This window comes from Arachis hypogaea, chromosome 19 (assembly GCF_003086295.3).
Source record: "Arachis hypogaea cultivar Tifrunner chromosome 19, arahy.Tifrunner.gnm2.J5K5, whole genome shotgun sequence".
Classification (NCBI taxonomy): Eukaryota; Viridiplantae; Streptophyta; class Magnoliopsida; order Fabales; family Fabaceae; genus Arachis; species Arachis hypogaea.
Window position 1 is genome coordinate 157,905,003 of NC_092054.1, and position 13,944 is coordinate 157,918,946.

The window sequence follows — 13,944 nt, forward strand, 5'->3', positions numbered from 1 at the left end:
GAACAGGTGGACTCACATGGAAGCAGAGGCTTGTGGTAGATGCTCTTAAAAAGAGAGGCATATACTTGCTTCAAATGCAAGAGGAGAGTGCCTTTTAGCACCTTGGTGAAAACCATGGTTTTCTTGAGGAACAAGTCAACTAGGAAAGGTGAAATGGATACCAATAGATGCTTCTATTCTGTGGTGATGATCCACATGTTATTGGTCTTATTGTTCTTATGCCATAAGGGAGAAAATGTTTGAAAGGGACACTGTACCTGCAACAACAATGTTAATTCAATATATACTAGTTTCACCCTTGTCTAAGCAAAAGAAGGTTAGAGGGTCTCTGCTCTCTGATCTTTATCTATCTTACCCCCTCTCTCTCATTGAGTTTGCTTCCTCTGAATGAGTCACAACTAGTTTTTAACCAAATGGGGTGGCTTCAATCCCTCCTCTCTCCCTTGAAGAAGCTCTGGTTTCGGTTGAATTCGAATCAAAACAAGAGTATGCATTCTCATTATGTTTAGTTAGTTCTCTCTTCATGATGCTGGTTTACATTGTTTATCTCATGGTTTCTTCTCCTAATAACATTGCAGGAAGAGGGATTTACATTCTGTATGAAGATGTCAAATCTTGTCAGTATGAAGATGTGCATGTCCTTTGGTCTATACTAGTGGAATCACATTCCCCTTCTTTGCCATCCAAAAAATAAAAAGCCATGGGAACATAGCATCACACACATTCAGAAGCGGCTGCTCCTAATGTACATAAAAATATTTATAATTAATGTTCATATAACATAAAGAGACTATTTTATTTTTCACTTCTTTCTTTTAATAACTTTTGTAGCATCAAAGCAGAATGGTTTGATTCTCTTTCAATTTTGTTCTTAAAGGATCTACTATGTTCTTATACAACTTCTTTTCTTTTTCTCTCTGAATGATGTTAGTTATTGTTATTATGTCTATTTTAAAGTTGCTGAGATGGTAGTTTGTTCCTTCTATTTCCCTCGTTGAAGTTGACCAATGAAAGTAACTTGGGTATTTAAATTACATAAAAATAAGATATTAGACTATTATGGAGGCATTGAAGCAGTCACATTGACATGTATATGCCATAGTAACCAAACTACTAGGGGCTAGTAGGGGTGTGCATGGGTCGGGTAAAACCGGGTTTGATGTGACTCAGACCCGGCTCGAAATATATACTGGACCTATTTATTAGATTCGAACCCGGCCCTAGACCCGATGAAACCTATACACTTTCGGGCCACGATTATACCGGGTAAAAACCGGGTGAAAACCGGGCCGTTAACATTACATTACCTTGACACCTTCTTATAAGCTAGCATGTGAAAATATCTAAATTTCTAAGACTTCAACCATTATTTGACATGGTAAAATTCACTTAGAAAAATATAACAAGAACCAACTCTTCTCTAAAATTAAAGCATAATCATAATCAATATTAATATTGTCTAATAACACTAAATATTTAAATCAATATAAATAACACAATATTATGCATTAGTCTAAAATCTTATGCATTTTAAACATAAAATATTAACTTATAGTCTTATAATAACTAATAACACAAAATATTAAAGTTTACGATTCTTAAATTCCACATAAGAATAGCCATCATCCATCACTAATAACACAAAATATTAATTGTGTATGATGACCGGGCCACCGGGCTGACTTCGGGTGACCCGAGCCATGGCCCGAACCCGACCGAAAATAATGACCGGATCTGTTTTTGAGACCCTTACCCGACCTTAAACCCGGTGAAATCATACCAAAATAGCCCATAAAGTGTTCGGAGTTGGGCCGGATTTTTGGGCCGGGCCGGGCCATGTACACCCCTAGGGGCTAGATTATTTATTTGGTAGTTGAAATCGCTTTCTGCAAAACAAAGTAATCTGCAGAGAAAATGTAATCTCAACCTATGAAAAGGTGGTGGAAGAGGTGTGATATGCTGATATTAGAATTATTTTTAGTCATGTGACCCATGTTTTCCAATAGGAAATCAATAGTTACAACTTTTTTAAGCGACACATGAGACAATTAAATATACTTTTGTGACAATTATGTGTTGTTTAGAACATTTTAGCTTAAAACACATTACTAAAATTGAAGGATATTTAGAACATCTCAAGTTCTTAATACTTTGATGAAAGCAAAGTTACCTTATTCTTTTTATGTAATAAGATGCTATGACCTAAAATTTTAGCTTCTACATCCTGAGTTAAACCATTTCTTCAAGACGCCAAAGGACTAACAAGTAAGCAACCTTCAACAATCTTAACTCTGCCACTAACTATAAGATACTCTAACCTAAGAATTTAATTTTAATGCACTGTTAGTGAAAAGTAGTTTTACACGTGCATCTAATTACGTAATGTCACATCAGCAAAAATAACTACCTTTCACATTGATCGCGTGAATGGTCATCTAAAAGAACGGATCGGATATGATTGCACGACTGTATAAAATATTTTTATTGAAGGGAAACATATAGAAAATTGTAACAAACTGCTATATGTCCTGCATCATGTTAAATTTCATCATGCAATGAATTTAGATGATCATGATCATGTTAGTTATGTTGTCCAATAATGATGGTCATCACATTCTTGAAGGATGTGTGACTAATTTTTGTTGTTGTTTGATGCAAGGTGACCATGACTTGAAATATGGTTTACTATTCAGTGTCTCGGTACACAATGTCTATGTCAATATCTCATCTCGTGCCTGTAAACAAATTCGATATTATATGAGAAGCCAGGTTTCAAGTCCTTCCGAGGAAAAAGGATTCAGTGAAAAAGAGTAGACAGAAAATTGAGAATTTCACATGCAATGATGCAGACACTGTCGAATATTTATTTATTTGTTTTGTCTTCAAGCCTAATGACAAACACAAGATTAGGGGATTAAAAGAATCAATACAATGTGGCTTATTATTAAATGGAATTTTGAAAAAGAAAGAAAATTGGAATTGAACTTCTCTGTAGCCTCTTGTTTTGGACAGACACACTTTGCACCTGGAAATCGTTTATTGGATCACTATAATATAAATAATAAATCATCAAGACAAACATAACTTTGGATTTTTGGACACTTTGATTATAGTATTACTACTATTACTCATATTACACGACTTTCTATTATTGTCTTTTGTTCTATCGTTTATCGCTTATTAAATCTTTTATGATGAAGGTGTTTGATCCAAAAGACCAGACAATGCATGAGGATTATTTAATTTTTGTGCAATTATTAAATGAACTTATAAGTTTTTTTTAGGGTACTAAGTGTAAACTTTCTAGTATTTGAAAATTGAGAGAGTCAACAACTAATTTTCAGTCTCGTCTGAATTTACTTTAAAAATCGAATCTGAGTCATAATGTTTAAACAACTAAAACAATTATCACCTTTAGTAACCAACTTGGGATTGGTCGACTGATTAGCTCACTTATCTATTTAAACAAGTGTCGGGGGTTTGAATTCTGACAAACTCTTAAATAGAGCTCAGATCCGCGACGGATTAGTGCTTGGCGTGTGGGGTATAACCAAAAAAAGTTATCACCTTTATTAGGTTACTTAATACTTCTTTCCTTCCTTCTCATGTTTAATTAGTAATTATGTTGAAAGCTCATTTAATTTCTTATTGCCTCTCACCACATTTCAAAAGTACACCAAACATATCTTTAGGGCCAAGACAATGACAGTAGCAAAAAGGAAAGATGTGAAAAGCTATGTGAAAGAGCTAAAAAAAGTTTACAAACATAACTCTAAGGAATCTATATACAATGCTTAATTAAGTTATTGAAGCATGTATGTATGAGTTTAACAGGCTCATCAACCAATTAAGCTAGACACAAGCAAGAAGCTTTGGGATTTTAGACAATCATTTACAGCAAGCAAGCAAAAGAAGAAAAGGCCTAAATTAACAGATAGTGATGGTATACTGAATATTATTGACTAATGTTGATATACATCACAATTCAATTTAATTCAATTCAATTCAATTCAATTAAACCGAAACCTTTTCTAGTTTCTTATATATCAATGCTATTAAATGATGAAGTATATATTTTCCAGGCTTATTGAATGGTACAAAAAGCTTTATCATGGATCAGGTCTTACTTTCTGATATCTTTTATTTATTATTTTTATTCCAACAAAATACACACCGAAAGACATACAAAATGGTTGTCAGAAAAGGAAGATTCTGGTTCCTATAAGCTGCAAAATGTGGCAAGCTAAGGCACAATAGAAACAATAGAATACCAAACCAACCCTTTTGCCTTATCTGCCACCGGCCTCTCAATGATGGAAACCACTAAAAGCCAGTTGGGGCAGCATGTGCTATGCATATAGCCATATATTATACCAACATCTGTTACAAAGAAATGCACATACATCAAAATTTTAGGTCACTTGTTTGGTATATATCCTGAGGCAGAGGCATGCATGCTTATTTATCCAAGTGCTGGTTTTTTATTATAAAAAAAAAATAATTTTGATGCACTACGAATATAAAATAGAATAATACAGTTTTATATATAACGATACGTCAATCAAAATAGTTATTTTGATCACATAAATAGTCATCCGAAAAAACAAATAAAATTGGATAATAGTATAAAACGTTTTACAATGAATCAAAATTAAATTCTTATCAAAACTAGAAAAGAAAAAAAATCCTATATCCTAATTAAACTTGATAAGGTATTGCTCCAAAAACCAAAAGTAAAATATGAGGTGTGAAACAAAGCAATTGAGTTGCAAAAATCTTGCAAGTTCCAAGCATGCACGTTAGGGTAGAGGGTCTAGAATGGAATAGGAGTATGAGTGGTCCCCTACTCCACATTGGGGCCCACCAAGTTGATCCACCCTACTTACTTGTTAACCAATTATTTCTCCACTCTAATCCTCATCATCTGTGGTCCGTGGTCCCTAACACCAAAAATTTGTAGGCTACCTGTCCTATGCAGTACACAACTCTGAAAAGGACACAACCTATTTAAGGGAGAGTACATAGATGAAACTAACAACTCAATTTTTAAACATATTAGATTGCTGCTAAGTGCTAACTAGTGATCTAAACTCTTTAAAATGATAAGGTTTTTTGGAAAGGAGAATAACTTAGGAAGAAAAATATATTTGGATTGTAATCTTATTATTATTTATATTAAAGCAACTATGTATTAATAGTCTTACATCTTACTAAGAAAGAAACTCTAATAATAAGACCACCATAGTCCCAAGTAGATAGAACATTTGTGATGCAAAGCAACCTCTTCCCATGCCATAAATGCAAATGACCCAAATTTCACTCCTTTGTGATACAAACACCCTGAACACCACATAAATTATTTGTTTAACAAGAAAAGCTTAAAACTTTGGTTGGCCCATGAAGTGCAACCTGTTAGACTCAGAGAGTGATTATGGTTTTACAGCTCGTGATGAGATGGAAGAAAAGGAGAGTGTGTTTTGTCAGCTTCTTTATGGTGATCAATTACATGTTCTTAAATCACATGCCTACTATAACAATATTTATATGGTTAAATTCATTTTAAATAAAATTATTTTTTATTAAAATATTATAAATATTTATAGAATACATAATATTTATGCAGGAAAGCGTGGTGGTAGATTAGAGGTATGACTGAGGTATCACTCTCCAACCTTGTGAAAATCTTTGCCTTGTATTCCAGGGTAGTTTAGTTGGCACTTGTTGGCAATTAACTTCATTTCACTTTGTCTTTTTGATGGAACTTCCTAGGCACACAAACACATTCTCTCTCTTTCTCTTTGTTCTCTCTAGCTAGCGTCACGGAATACCAAAAATTAGTTATCAAAGTTTTGTTTAGTTTAGTTTGGTTTCATCTGATTCTTCCTTCCATATTCCATATGCATTGACAAAACTAATACCTTTTTCTTTTTTCTGCTTTTTAAAATCTTTTTCTGTTGTTCTTTATCTTTGTGCTCACATAAAAGCAAATAAAAGGCTTTGTGGAGTGCAAATCAATAAAAAAACAAAAGAAAATAGCATATAGATATTAAGAAGCAAAGCATGAATGGTGGTGCAAGTGCTGAGGCAGAGGCAGAGTACTCTGAATTTGTGGAAGTTGATCCTAGTGGAAGATATGGAAGAGTATATACAATACACTTTATACAACTCTTCAGATTTTGGTTTTTTTTTTTTTTTTTCAAAGTAATTTACACATTATTATGCTATCAAGGGACTTATTTTGATTACTGGTTTTGAATTCCATGTTTTGACAGTATAATGAAATTCTTGGTAAAGGAGCTTCCAAGACAGTGTATGCACCATATCCTTTATTATCTTGTTTTTCAGCAGAGCCACCTCAAAATTTTCAAAGCGAAATCTTCAATTTCTTTTAGATTTTCTTCTTTTTGCAAAAATTGTGGGGTGCCACCAAAATGAGATTTTTGTTTTTAATATGAGGTCATGTCCATTTGTTGCAGTTATAGAGCATTTGATGAGTATGAAGGGATAGAAGTTGCATGGAACCAAGTGAAGCTTTACGACTTTCTGCAGAATCCAGAAGACCTTGAGAGATTATACTGTGAAATTCATCTTCTCAAGACATTGAAACACAAGAACATCATGAAGTTCTACACTTCCTGGGTTGATACTACCAACAGACACATAAATTTTGTCACTGAGATGTTCACTTCTGGGACTCTAAGACAGTAAGCCTTATCCATTTTGTGTTATATCTTACCTTCAATGCTTGGTTTCATTTGCATGTCATTTCAGCTTCTTGATCTTGGCCTTTACAAACTGCAGGTACAGGCTTAAACACAGAAGGGTTAACATCAGAGCTGTTAAGCATTGGTGCAGGCAGGTTTTGGAAGGGCTTCTCTATCTACACAGCCATGACCCTCCTGTGATCCACAGAGATCTCAAGTGTGATAACATTTTCATCAATGGCAACCAAGGAGAAGTTAAAATTGGGGATCTTGGCCTTGCTGCAATTCTTCGCAAATCTAATGCCGCTCGCTGTGTTGGTGAGACAACAACATGAAATTAGCCTTTATTTTTTATTGTCACAATGATCAAATACACATGTTATGCCTTTTTCCACAATTAACTATTCAGATGAATTTTATGATGTTCTCAGCATATTTTATGAGTTTGTTAGCATGGCTTATTTCTCTTCATTGTTTTACTTCATTTAGGCACACCTGAGTTTATGGCTCCTGAAGTATATGAAGAGGATTACAATGAATTGGTTGACATATACTCTTTTGGAATGTGCATGTTGGAGATGGTCACCTTTGAATATCCTTACAGTGAATGCAACCATCCTGCTCAAATTTACAAGAAAGTTTCCTCTGTAAGAACTATTTCTTTCTTTGGCCATGATTATTTTTGCAATTTGGTTTCATTATATTTGTCCAAATTACTAACAGGAATGCATATTTTTCAGGGGAAAATGCCAGAGGCTCTTTACAAAGTAAATGATCCCGAGGTTCGGCAATTCGTAGAGAAATGCTTAGCAACTGTGTCCCTCAGACTTTCAGCAAAGGAACTATTGGAGGACCCTTTTCTCCAACTTGATGATTATGGATATGACTTGAAACCATTCCAATATCAAAGAGACTGCTTTGAAGTAACCCCAATAATTAGACAGTCTCTTAATGGAATTCATAGCAGCAACACCACCTTAATGAGTGGCTCCACCGATAATCCTGGTGGTTATGGACCTGTATCTGAACTGGATTATCACCAAGATGATTTTGAAACAAGTGAAATAGATCTCTTTGATTGTGAGGAGGACGAAAAATTAGCTGAATTCGACGCCTCAATTAAAGGTAGGAGAAGAGAAGATGATGGCATCTTTCTGAGAATCAGAATAGCAGATAAGGAAGGTTGGCATTTCCCTTGTTATTTCCTTCTTCAACATTTTCAGTCTTTGATGATTCCATATTCTGTTGCTCTTTAATTCTCCTTGGTTACTCAGTAGTTAGTTACTAAACAAGCCATATTAACAATGTCTTCTACATAGGTCGAGTTCGAAACATCTATTTCCCGTTTGACACCGAGACTGATACTGCATTGAGCGTTGCTTCTGAAATGATAGCTGAACTTGACATAACTGACCAAGATGTAACAAAGTTAGCAGATATGATAGATAATGAAATTGCAAACTTGGTCCCTGAGTGGAAAAGGGGACCCAGAATAGAGGAAAGTTTACAATGTGAAAGTGAAAATTTCTGCCACAATTGTGCTAGAAACGGTTCTTTATTTGATTATGCATCATCAGATAATCCATGTGCCAAGAATCTGCAATTTTTCCATTGTTCTAAGAACGGATGCGCAGCAGTTCATGGCAGATTCGAGGAGATTACTTATCAAGTTGAAGGGTCTGAAAACTGTGCTACAGAAGGTGCACAAGATCCATCATACCAACCCAAAGGCATTCGTTGTACTGATATCTGGGCGCAGCGCGATGAACCAGACTTGTGTTCTGAAGAGTTAAAAGACATACAATGTGATGACAAGTCTAATGAGACATCAAATCAATCAACCATCAAGGATGATGGAAGAACTATTGATGTGGATGACCAAAGTGATCTCAATGCTAGAAAGCTACCTTCTATTCCTTCGTCGGATTGTGTTCTTCTGGACTATGAGAATGAAATTAGACAAGAACTGAGATGGCTAAAAGCTAAGTACCAGATGCAGTTAAGAGAGCTTAGAGACCAGCAACTAGGGAGTAAACCAAAATTTGACACCGAAAAATTAGAGCTATCAGCTACATCCCACTCGAAGTTACAGGACAAGAAACCATTGCTGAGGCCTATGGTTTGTGGTAACAATTTTCTTGTTGATGCTGAGAAGTGCACAAGTTTGGCTGATCAAATGGTTCAAAATGGTGATGAGACAAGTGAGGCTAACAGTCCAGAACAAATGATCACAGCCAAGGATTTCTTTGCAGGAGCTTTGCTTCCACAGTCTCTTTACAGGGCCACTTCTCTTCCTGTTGATGCAGTAGATGTCTAGAATCTCCAAACCACTCAAGTTTCCATAGTTTTCTCATCATTAAATGGGGCATCATTGTAAGTAAAATTAAAGAAAACCCAGATATAACTTAGTGTACGTAGTTCTAGGCACCCTTTTCTCTATGAAAATCACTTCGAACTTGACATGTTATGAAAAAGAGTCAGATGTAAATCATACACAGATTAACACAATCACATTAATGTAAGCAAAATCTTCCCCTTGTGTTGCAACTCCATCTCCTAGTTAGAGGTACCTACTTATGAGATGCTATTGTTGTGAAATGCTTTCTTGTATGCTTGGTTCATAAAATGCTCTATTTGATATAATACAAGTTCTTATACATTCATATTTTTCTTCTTTCTTGTTACTTTTTAATTTTCCCCAGTGTGAGTTGTATGCATACCTTATCTAGAATGCAGGGGAAAAATATCTTAGATTTTTATATATGCATGCACAAAGGTAGCTTGACCAACACCTACCTACTATTCTCCATTTTGATGGATAACGCCAAAGATCAGATGACCCCTCTGACAAACATTGTGGGGCGGTTTCAAAGGACAAAGCAACAAATTTGTGTGATGCTTGTTCACCCTTCTACAAAATATGAACACACAAACATAACAACGGCCATGTAGTTTTGCTGCTGCATATAACTAGTGGCCAACTTGGTAGGGTATATATACATACACACATTAATATAATAGAAAGTTCTAAGGTATAAATAGGTTAGGTCCCTATCCATTAAATGGCCACTTTATAAATGAGCCATGTAACTATTTTTATATCAAAATTAGACATAAATATGAATACAATAAGCAAAATACAGAAAAATGTAACAGTGGTGATGAAGGAGGTTCAAACTCTCAATTTAGATCTTAAAGAAAAAGACACCTGAATGAGACAAGTCAAGATTATTTATAGAATTAACCATGTATAACACATCAGCAACAATGAAAAATAATGTGATGGCACTGTTATTCTTGGATGATTATCTGTTGTCATTAATGCACATGCTGGAGAGACAGGGTATGGTGTCCACCATTTTTACCATTAAAAGACTTCAATTTGGCATGGCATTATAGGATAAGAGGAAGATATAAAAGGTTACGGCCATGTACACGAATGAAAGAAGAAATGCATCATAATTTATACACGTAGACGAATACTTTTATAACTCAACTTTAAAGTAATGGCACTTTACAAGTGAATTGAACGGTAAATATAATAGAGATTAGGCAGTTGCTAGTTGGAAAGCAAAAAGCAAAAGCTACGTACTATCAACACCGGCATAGCGGATCCATCATTGTCTAAAATAACATATTGACTTGTCCATGATTTTAAGCAAAATTACGTTGCTTAACGGATATATCTTCCAAGCTTTTATTAAAACTACCATGGACATATATTCATTATTCCCAATGAATAACACAAATAACACATAAAATCAGCAACTTCTGTCAATTATGTTCTTGTAAATTTCCATCTTACATATTACTTATTACTCTGTGCTTTACAGATATACTATCGACAGAGCATCACACCTACATATTTTATGCTCGTCTTAATGTTATTAATCTTGCTACAAACTACATTCCTATTCCTATAGGATACATTTCCCTTAAGCCACTATGAGTAATACAATGATTAACTGTCATCAATATACCCCAAAAAAATAAAAAATGAAAAATCATTTCCCTCAGGCCTATGAATCAGATGCAAGAAATTGAAAGTCAATTAAAATAGGTGTGGGTACTATGAACCAAAGCAGACCAGGTAAAGAGAGACCACCGAATTATCTGAACTGATTGATTCAAATCCAGGGTTATAGAAAATGTGCCGCCTCCAATTTGGTAAGATTAGACCTCAACTGCAAGATATCTGTGACAGGCATGAACAAGAACACAATTTGATTGACTCAGAAGCATTCTAGCGCGCGTCCACTTGAAGTCAGACCTCAGGCAAACTCATCTAAAAAGGTGAATGATTTTAAGCTCCTGTGTACATTTATATATTTTCAGTTTAATATACTTGTAAATTACTCATCAGTTCTAGGCGGATTCTTCATGAAATTCCACTGTTTCTTCTTCCAGTAATCCTGACATGAACATGAACCATCTTTGAAATGATGAAAACGTGTGGAGTCTCTTACAATAATTTTTCTACCGACAAGCTTAGAGATATATTTTATGGCGGAATGACAGTCATTGCAGACTCTAAGGTTCTTCATGATCCTCAGTGTGGCATATCCTGGAGTATTTAACAAAGCAAATGCAATAGCGAGTTTTTCGCTATGGTGTCTAAGGATTTGTTCCTTCACTTCCTGGTCTAGATCATGCAAGACAGAATCAGTGTCTGGAATAAAGCCCATTTTCTTTATCTCCATCCATATTTTTGAAATCATTCTATATATTGCATCTCTTTGTGGATGAAGCCCATCTTCAACTCCAAAAAATATGGACCTTGTTCTGGATTTGAACCCAGCTGATTCCTTGTTCCTTCTTTACTGCTCTGTCCTTCATTGATTTCCTAATCATAGCAGCATCTTTCCATCTTCCACAAGCTGAAAGCGTATTAGCAAGTGCTGAGTAAGCCCCACTATTGTTGGGATCAAGAAGAAGCAAATTTTCAGCTGCCACTTTAGCTAAATCCACATTTTTATGAACCCTGCAAGAAGCCAAAAGTGAATCCCAAGCTATAACATCTGGTTCAACAGGCATGTTTTTTATAAAATGATATGCTTCTTCAAGCAATCCAGCACGCCCAAGCAGGTCAATCATGCAAGCATAATGGCTAGAGGTGGGTTCAATGTGATGAACATTTTTCATTAAACTAAAGTAACTCTTACCCTGTTGTACCAATCCCACATGCGAACAAGCAGACAAGACACCAACATAAGTAATTTGGTCAGGCTCTATGTCAAGTTTCAGCATAGTGTCGAACAGTTCTACGGCATCTTTTCCAAGACCATGTTGAGCTAGAGCTATAATCATGCAAGTCCAAGTCAATTTATTCTTGTTAGAGCATATCTGTTTGAATACTTTCCTTGCATCTCTGATGCTTCCTGATCTTGAATACATGGTAATTAAAGCATTACCAACAGAAATTGATGATGCTTCTTGCAATATTATGGTAGTTGCATGAAGCTGCTTACCGTGATCAAGAGAAGCCAAGCTTGAAAAGACACTTAAAACCGCTGCTAAAGTATAGTTGTTTGGCTTTGGACCTTCTCTAACCATTTTCCTGAAGAGATCCAAAGCGTCGCTAAGTAAACCATTCTGTGCATAACCTACAATCATGGCTGTCCATGCAACTACATCTCAAAATTCTAATGAGTCAAATATATCTCTTGCTGGGTTTATATCCCCAATTTTGATAAAGCCATCTAGCAGTGATGTGAATGCTATAACATCAAGATTTGAGATACCTGTAATATCTACAATCCTATGAGCAATCTCAGTGCCACCAGACTTTGCATACATTAAGATCAGAGCATTTCTCACGGCTCCAGATATGTCTATATTAGCTCTTACCATGTATGCATGGATTTGTTTCCCAAGTTTCAAATTTTCAAGATTGGCACAAGCTGACAGAATACTTCCCAAGGTGTACTTATCTGGCTTTGAAGATGAATTGTTAAGCATAAGCGAAAAACTTTCAAGGGCTTTGACATCATGTCCTTGATGAGTATATCCTGTAATGATTGAATTCCAAGAGACAATGTCTGGATCAGTCATTTCCTGAAAAAGGGCAAGTCCAAGGTCAAGTTGACCAAAATGCATATGCATCGAAATCATAGTATTCCAAGTTAATTTGTCTTTTAGCCTCATCCGGTCAAACACAACCTTCACCATTATTGAATCACTTGACTTTGCATACATGTTAAGAAGTGAATTGGCCACAGGAACAACACTGGACAATCCAAGTTTTTCAATGAAAGAGTGAACCTTTCTACCAATATCCAGTGCTTCAGTTGCAACACATGAAGCAAGAACATTGGTGAATGTGAACTGGATTGGCGACACTCCACATAAAATCATCCTGAGAAACATATGAATGGCATTATCAAAACGACCCAACATGTTATACCCCACTATCATGGAAGTCTAGGAAACGGATCGGGTTCAGGAACTTCATCAAACACTCGCTGTGCAGCTTCCAAGTTCCCCCTTTTGGCATAAGCTGACAGAATGGTGTTCCAGGAGAAAATGGTCTTCAGCGGCATTTCAGCGAACACGCGGTGAACATCAGAGAAGGAACCAGCTTTAGCATAAAAATTGAGGAGATTGTTCATCAAGAGGACACCCAAGTGAAGGCCGTGTTTGATGATTCGAGCATCAACGGATCTTCCGACAAAAGGGTCTCTGAATTTGATAGCGGATTGGAGAACATCGGCGTATAAATCGGAATGGGAAGCATAAGAAGTAGTGCAGGGAGGTTTTGTGATATCCATCAACACAAAGTGAGCAGTTTATAAAAGTAGCTTATAAATAAGTTATTTTGTGTTTAGTTTTTTAATTCTAAAAGTACTTATTTTAAGAAAAAAGTGATAAAAAGTTTTTTATTATGAGTATCAAAATAACTTTTTAGAAAGTTGCAATTTTGTTTTAAAAATTGTACCCAACATTAATATACACCTTTTCATAAGTTAAAAATTAAAAAAAAAAAGTCACTTATGAACCTATCTAAACGGATCCTTACTTAGTTTCTAAACTAACTTTAACTTGCGTCACAATTTTATTAAATTAAAGTCATATATGACGTGGTAATGAATTATTTTCTCTGAATCTAATATATATTCACATTTTCTGATATTAATTTAGGCTACAATCTAAATTTTCCCATAACTAAAAAAAAAAAATTTGGCACTAGGATTAAAAGTGAGCCGAGTTGAGTCGAGTTAGACTAAACTCAAATTCGACTTAC

At 35.3% G+C, this 13,944-nt stretch overlaps 1 protein-coding gene and 1 pseudogene across 6 annotated transcripts; one reads left to right on the forward strand and one right to left on the reverse strand.

Annotated features, from left to right (window-relative positions):
• The first annotated feature begins 5,197 nt into the window (after positions 1-5,197).
• LOC112775955 (probable serine/threonine-protein kinase WNK9) lies at positions 5,198-9,367 on the forward strand. 6 transcript variants are annotated; one of them, XM_025819876.3, is made up of 9 exons: positions 5,198-5,494; positions 5,624-5,657; positions 5,985-6,141; positions 6,273-6,310; positions 6,477-6,704; positions 6,802-7,022; positions 7,194-7,351; positions 7,445-7,886; positions 8,024-9,367. In XM_025819876.3, the coding sequence occupies exons 3-9, from the start codon at positions 6,061-6,063 to the stop codon at positions 9,019-9,021; spliced, it is 2,166 nt and encodes a 721-aa protein (XP_025675661.1). In that variant the 5' UTR covers positions 5,198-5,494; positions 5,624-5,657; positions 5,985-6,060; the 3' UTR covers positions 9,022-9,367. The 6 variants fall into 6 exon arrangements, with proteins under 6 accessions (XP_025675661.1, XP_072082664.1, XP_025675663.1 ...); XM_072226563.1 differs by having other exon boundaries at positions 5,624-5,646; XM_025819878.3 differs by lacking the exon at positions 6,273-6,310.
• A 1,648-nt stretch (positions 9,368-11,015) lies between these two features.
• On the reverse strand, positions 11,016-13,482 carry LOC112775954 (pentatricopeptide repeat-containing protein At2g22070-like; annotated as a pseudogene).
• Positions 13,483-13,944: the final 462 nt, after the last annotated feature.

Excerpts from the sequence above, each read along its gene's own strand:
- LOC112775955 (XM_025819876.3), top strand. The coding sequence starts at position 6,061 with ATGAATGGTGGTGCAAGTGCTGAGGCAGAGGCAGAGTACTCTGAATTT. Across the intron at positions 6,142-6,272 it reads CTAGTGGAAGATATGGAAGA|TATAATGAAATTCTTGGTAA; the intron begins GTATATACAATA and ends ATGTTTTGACAG. Across the intron at positions 6,705-6,801 it reads ACTTCTGGGACTCTAAGACA|GTACAGGCTTAAACACAGAA; the intron begins GTAAGCCTTATC and ends TACAAACTGCAG.